At 18.5% G+C, this 7500-nt stretch overlaps 3 protein-coding genes across 3 annotated transcripts; 2 read left to right on the forward strand and 1 right to left on the reverse strand.

Annotated features, from left to right (window-relative positions):
* Nucleotides 1–89: 89 nt before the first annotated feature.
* Nucleotides 90–992, forward strand: PGSY75_0525800 (putative inner membrane complex protein 1g; the record flags this gene model as incomplete). Its single annotated transcript, XM_018784539.1, has 1 exon — nt 90–992. One exon carries the CDS (start codon nt 90–92, stop codon nt 990–992), a length of 903 nt encoding a protein of 300 aa, XP_018643194.1.
* A 1148-nt stretch (nt 993–2140) lies between these two features.
* PGSY75_0525900 (NIMA related kinase 2) lies at nt 2141–4042 on the forward strand (the record flags this gene model as incomplete). The annotated part of the gene is made up of 8 exons (XM_018784540.1): nt 2141–2241; nt 2449–2521; nt 2736–2832; nt 3020–3154; nt 3267–3409; nt 3542–3676; nt 3784–3903; nt 3986–4042. The coding sequence occupies 8 exons, from the start codon at nt 2141–2143 to the stop codon at nt 4040–4042; spliced, it is 861 nt and encodes a 286-aa protein (XP_018643195.1).
* A 268-nt stretch (nt 4043–4310) lies between these two features.
* Nucleotides 4311–6632, reverse strand: PGSY75_0526000 (putative RAP protein; the record flags this gene model as incomplete). The annotated part of the gene is made up of 1 exon (XM_018784541.1): nt 4311–6632. One exon carries the CDS (start codon nt 6630–6632, stop codon nt 4311–4313), a length of 2322 nt encoding a protein of 773 aa, XP_018643196.1.
* Nucleotides 6633–7500: the final 868 nt, after the last annotated feature.

Raw genomic sequence — 7500 nt, forward strand, 5'->3', positions numbered from 1 at the left:
TATATATATAGAATAGTACTTAGATCAGTAGAATTATCCTAATTAAAAGATAATAAAATATAATTTAAAAAAAACAAATTTTAAGAAAAATGTGTTCTACAAATCAGAATTTAGCTTGCTGCAAAGGAGATAATGTTTTTGATGGACAAATAAATGGAAATGAATCATACCCCCAAGTAGTAAATAAACAATTACCACCTAAGGTATTAGAACCCATAATTCAAAATAAAATAGTTGAAATACCCAAAGAAGTATATCTTGAAAAAATTGTAGAAGTACCTCAAATAAAAACTGTAGAAAGAATAGTGGAACAGATAAGGCCAGTTATTAAGTATAAAAATGTGTATAAACCCAAAACTGTATATGTTGAAAAAGTAAAAAATGTAGATAAAATTATATACCAAGAGAAAATTGTTGAAGTCCCACAAATAAAAACTGTTGAAAAAATTGTAGAAGTCCCAGTATATGTTAACAGAGAAAGAATTATTACTGTTCCAAGATATATGGTTGTAGAAAAAGTAATCCCAGTATTAAAAACATCAAAAAGAGAAAGTATAATGGAAGTTCCAGAGGTTAATTGCCCACACATTGATATAAGTAAAGAAGTAGAAGATAAAGAAGAAATACCAATCAACGAATTAAAAGAAAACCAAACTATAAGTCTTGCTGATGAAAAAGAAATCCAATTATTAAATGACTTAACTAGCCAAAAGGTAGATTCTAATGCAACCATTAATATGGAAGCTGATCAAGATACAACTGTAGATACTATTACACAAGAAAACTTCTGTGGAACTGTTAGTTGTAATTTCTTACCATCTTATCCAAAATTCGCAAATATTGGAAACCCATTATGCAAAGGAGGTCCAGAAAAAGAAAAACGATTTTCAAGTATCAGCATCTACAAATCAAAGGACTCAGGATTCCCAAGTATAAGAATTGCAAAAACTCCACAAATGTTCCAAAGAAACCTTTACTGTTCATATGCTTAAAAGGATATAGTTGAAAATATATACGATGTACTTTAAAAGGATTATATATATTAATATATATATATTTAATTACCACTGGAAGAAATATTTTTTACTTATATTATTTATTCCAATTTAAATGTCTTTTAAAAAAAAAAAAAAAAAAAAAAAAAAAAAAAAAAAATTTTTATTTTTTTTTTTTTTTTTTTTTTTTTTTTTTTTTTTTTTTTTTTTTTTTTTTTTTATTTTTTTTTTTTTTTTTTTTGTTGTTGTTTATTTATATATATATTTTTAAATACTATTACTATTAGGAAATATGAAGGTAAAAAAAAAAATACACACATTTTATGTGTGTATACGTAATTTAATTTGTTTAGTATATTAGTCTATATTAATTATATATATATATATAATAGATTGCTTTTTTAAAAAAAATTTATTTAATATAACGTAAATAGTTATGAACCTAATTGTTACCCCTTACTATACTATTAATATTTGTATATTTAATAAATTAATGTTATATGGAAGCAAGAATTATAATATTATATGTGTATATACTTACAAGGGTTTATAAAATTATTAGGTTGTGTGTTTAATTTTTTCATTTATCTTAAATATGGATTCTTATTAATATATATATATATATATATTAAATATATTTGCTTATATACAGCTAAATAAACTCAGAACATTTCTAATATTGATATAAAAATTTAATTAAAAAAGAAATGATTAATTCATGTGCTCAATTTTTTTTTTCTTTTACTTTTTCTGTCTGAAGCTGATATTTATATATTTAGAGTGTTATAATTAATTAGTCCTTTAAACGAATGAATAATTATAAATAATAATTGTGATTTATTAATAACATTTTTATTCTTTCTCCTTAGATTATATTGTATATTTGTATATTTTTTAATTCATTATAAAATTTCGGAAATCTTTATGGTTATATGTTCATAGTAGATATGTGTATATACAACATATATACATTGTGTTATATATAATATGTGTAAAAAAGTAAAGAATAAAATATAAATATATTAATATATAAGAAATGTTCAAATGATTTTAAGATTGGTAATTACAAATGTAAACATATATATATATATATATATTTATATGTATACATATATAAATTATAAATAATTAGATTATTATTAAAAATGTCTAAACCCAAAATGATAGGTCCTTATGAGGTGGTAAAAAGTATAGGTAGGGGTTCGTTTGGAATTGTAACTGCTGTTAAAGATGAGCATGAGAAAATGTATATTAAAACAAATAATATAGATATAAAATGTGTGTATATATTATATTAATATATTATACATACATATAAATATTAACATATATATAAGTACATGAATATATGTGTGCATAATTATAAGTAGATAAATGATAACATAAAGTAATCATATATATAAAAATATTATATCATTTGATGTTATAATATAATTTATTTTATTTGAATTAGTTTTGTAATTAAGGAGTTGGACATATCATGTATGAACAGCAAGGAAAAAATGAATGTAGTCAATGAGATAAGAGTAATAAGTACAATATATATAATATAAATATATATATATATATATATATATATATAACATTTATATATAGAATGGATTAAATAGACATAATAATAAGTGAAAATTAAAAAAAAAAAAAAAAAAATTTTTTTCGTCTGTTGTGGATATGTATAGATTTATACATATATATATAATTTTTTTTTTTTTTTTTTTTTATATTCCTATTTTTATATAGGCCCTCATTAAAATGTCAGTTCATCCTTTCATAGTTCGATATAAAGAAGCTTTCGTTGAGGATTGTGTTTTATATGTAGCAATGGATTATTGCATAAGTAGAATTTTTTTATTTATAATAAATAATAGAAATTAAAAATACGATTAGGATAATAATGAAAGATAAAGTTATCATATTTTTTTCAAATATATATAATATATATAATATGTGTGTAATTTTTTTTTTTTTTTTTTTTTTTTTTTTTTTTTTTTTTTTTTTTTTTTTTTTTTGTCTTTGTTATTAAGAGGGGGATTTAGGAAAGGTGATAAAAAAACATAAAGAATTAGAAACTCCAATCCCTGAGAAGAAAATAAAAAGATGGTTATTACAAATAATTATGGCTCTAAAATTTATACATGATAAGAAATTAATACACAGAGGTGAAATCTGGATTATTGAAAAAAAAATTACAAAATAAGGGGAAACATACATACACACACATATAATATATATATATATTATATATATATTTATAATTTTTTTTTTTTTAAGATTTAAAATGTAATAATATATTTTTAGACGAAAAAGAAAGAGCTAAGATAGGAGATTTCGGTTTGGCAAAATTTATAGAACAAACAGAAAAAACAAATACATTATGTGGTACTATAGGATATATGGCACCAGAAATTTGTAAGGTATAATAATTTTTTTTTTTTTCTAAATGGAATATGTATAATATATATATATATATATATGTATATGTTAAAAATATATATATTATTATTATTATTATTATTATTTCCTTTTTATTCTTTCCCTTTTTGCAGAATATAAATTATAGTTTCCCTGCAGACATTTGGTCTCTTGGAATTATTTTATATGAACTTATAAGTTTAAAACCACCATTTAAATCTAATAACTCAAACATGTTGTCAGTTGCACAAAAAATATGTGAAGATGAGGTATTACAAAAAGAAAAATATACATATATATATCATACGCTTTATACACATATATATATATATATATGTTTTTTTTTTTTTTTTTTTTTTTTTATACTACTGGTTAGCCAGATCCATTACCAGATAACGTTTCGAAGGATTTAATAGATTTATGTTATTGGATGTTGAAAAAGGATTGGAAAGAAAGACCTACCATATACGATATTATATCTACGGATTATATACAGGTAGAACTATGAGGGAACAAAAAGATATGGAAAGGAATAAATAGAAGGAATAATTTTTTTTTTTTTATTTATATATTCGCAGGATGAATTACAATTGTTCAAGAGAGAAATGTTGGAAGAAAGGAATAGCCAATTTTAAAAAATTTATATAAAACAAATGTTAAACAAATGTCAATTAAATGTTAATTAAATGTTAATTTATTATGGACAAAAAAAAGAAAAGAACTAAAACAATAAAAAATATTATATATATATATATATATATATATATATATATGTATGTGTTTGTGTATGTATAGTATAATTACGAGTGTAATAATTATACCCAAAAAACAAAAAAAAAAAAAAAAAAATTTATACATATAATATATACATATATATATATATATATATATATATATATATAATCATGGTGTGTTTATATTACTCTTTATATCACAACACATATTTATAGTTTTTGTAAGATATTTTTCTTTTTGTTTATGCGTTAACATGTTCCACTTATAATAAGGAATATATATGATATTGAATGAATAATTTGATAGAATCCATTTTTTATATTTTGTATTATAATTTTCAACCATTTGATATGTGTCTGTATATGTCTGTGGATATGAAGTTTTTTTTTTTTTATTAATTAATAAATTATAGTGTGTTCTACCGTTAAATTCTATAGCAATATTTTTATAAGAATTTTGTTTATGTATATATAGAAAAATATCTAAACTGATAAGTTCATTTGTTGTATATTCATTGATGATGTTAGGATAATATTGTTTCAAAATGGAATAAATAGAAAATTGATTGAACTGATAATTTTCTTTTTCTGTATATATATTATGTATATTATTATTTAAAGATATATACATACCATTATTATTATGATGTGTATTATAATTACTATCATTGTTATGTTTCTTATGTGTATTATTTTTATTATTATTATTATTATTATTATTTTTATTTTTAATATTATTATTTTTTTTTTTTTCACTTATCAATTTGTTTTTATAAAAATATAATAAATATTTCAACTTCCCAAATAGATTATCATAATAACTATTAATGTGCATACATTTATTATCATAAATATAATGAATATTTTTGTTGTAAAAATTTATGAGTATAATTTTGATGTTACGTTCTTTGTGCTTATATTTATTTTTAAGAATGGTATTATATATAATGTTCCATCCTAATAAAGTGTAATAAATTTTGTGTGTGGAAGAAATATTTAAATGTGAATCTTTTCTTTTAAAAATATAATCTATATATATATTTATAATTGAAAGATTATATATTCCTAATATACTTGATATAAAGAAGAATTTGTATACTTTAGATGGTTGTATATTATATATATTATTTAATATATATTCTTTACAACAATGATATATATATAGATTATATGGTGGATCTATATTTATTAATGTTAATAATTTTAAATATATTTCAAAAAAATTTATATTTATAGGATATTTATCTATGTTTCTATTTTTTAGTTCTATAACAATTGGAAAGATAATATTATAATTAATAATTTTAGATTTATGCATTATATTTATTATTTTAAAAATTATATCATTATATGTATATGGACATTTTATTATATCCTTAAAAATATGAATATTATTTTGAAATAATTTAATTATATGCTTTTCATTTATTATTCCTTTTTTTGTAATTCTATAAAATATATTGATAAGTTCTATTAATTGAGCAGAATTTATACTATTATAATTTATTGTATCTAATATATTTGTCAATAAATTTATTATATTTATAAATATTTGATAATATTTTAAATGATATATATCTTCATATTGATAAATAAATATATCTTTATGATTACTTCGATGTTTATATATATTCTCCTCCCCCTTTGTTCTTATTTTAAAATTGTTACTATTATTACTATTATTATTATTATTATTATTATTATTATTATTATTATTATTATTATTATTATTATTATTATTATTATTATTATTATCATTATTGTTGTTGTTGTGAATATAATTATATTTATTTGAAGATATATATATATAATTTAATTTGTTCATACGCTTGTGCTTATTATTATTACATACATTGAAGAAGATATGAAAGAAACGATCACATATATTTAACAACAATAACATATCATCTGTATTATATATAGATAAATAATTATATATTTTATTTAATATGGTTTCATATACAAATAAATAATTTGAATATAATGTAAAGAGATTATATTTATCACATATGTTTCTTTCTATTGTATGAGGAGGTATATTTTTTATATCATTATTAACAATAATATTGGTTTTCATTTGATTATCTGTAACATTTATATTGTCATTTAAAATATTTTTTTCATTATAATTTTTTTCTTTTTTCTTTATATGAAAATATTGTTCGTCCAGAAAATAGAGAGTTGTCATTTTTTTATATATATGTAACCATTTATTTTCATTTACTGTCATATTTTTTAAAAGGTAAGATATTCTTAGCATATGTATGTAGAATAACATATGGTAATTATTTTCTTGACAATACATGTTATTAAAACACAGTAAATTTTTATTCTTTTCATGTTCTTCATCTATACATCTTTGAATATAACACATGAGTGTATTTATTTTTTTATATTCTCTTTGAACCTTAAAATTGGTTGAACTGTAATCTCTTTTTATGATATTTACAAGTGTCCTTTGAAATTTCTTACAAATTTTTAGTCCTCCCATTATATATGTCACAATACACATAAGGCATAATTTGAAATGATTTGTAGATGATCATTTATAAATAAAATATTAACAGCACTTTTTAAAATAATCATTTTTTTTTTTTTTTATATATCATTCCTATAAAATTAAAAACAAAGGACATACCTACATATATATATATATATATATATATATATTTTACTTGATATTATTATTATTATATAGATATAGAAATATATTTTTTCGGACCATCATTTGTAATATATTATACATTTTTTTTTTTTTTTTGTTTCTTAATTGTAAATATAAATTATAATTCGTTCACATTATTAATTTTATGAGTATATAAATGTACATATATATAAATATTATAAATGTTTAATAAGTAGTTCATATTTCTGTTTTTATTCCTGACATATTAGGGTTTTTACTATATATGTTCATCTTTAATATGTTCCTTTTGATCTTATATATATAAATATTTTTTTTATTTTAATACTTTATTATTATTTTATATATTTCATTTTTTTTTTTATTTATAACCCTTAAGGGCCTAGAAAAAAATTAAAAAATTTATCAATATAAAGATAAATTTAATAGAGGCATAATAATATATATAATACATATATGTAAATTTTTTTTTTTTTTTTTTTAAATGTGTTAGGTGCCCTATATAATATTATATAATAGGCAAAATCATGGGAATGCATATATATATATATATATATATATATATATGTAAAAGCTTGTATAATATTATTTGTATTATAAAAAAATAATAAATAAATAAATAAATATATATATATATATAAATATATAAATAAATAAATATATATATATATATATATATATATAATATTAAGAATAAGATTCGTTTTATTAAATT

This window comes from Plasmodium gaboni, chromosome 5 (assembly GCF_001602025.1).
Source record: "Plasmodium gaboni strain SY75 chromosome 5, whole genome shotgun sequence".
NCBI lineage: Eukaryota > Apicomplexa > Aconoidasida > Haemosporida > Plasmodiidae > Plasmodium > Plasmodium gaboni.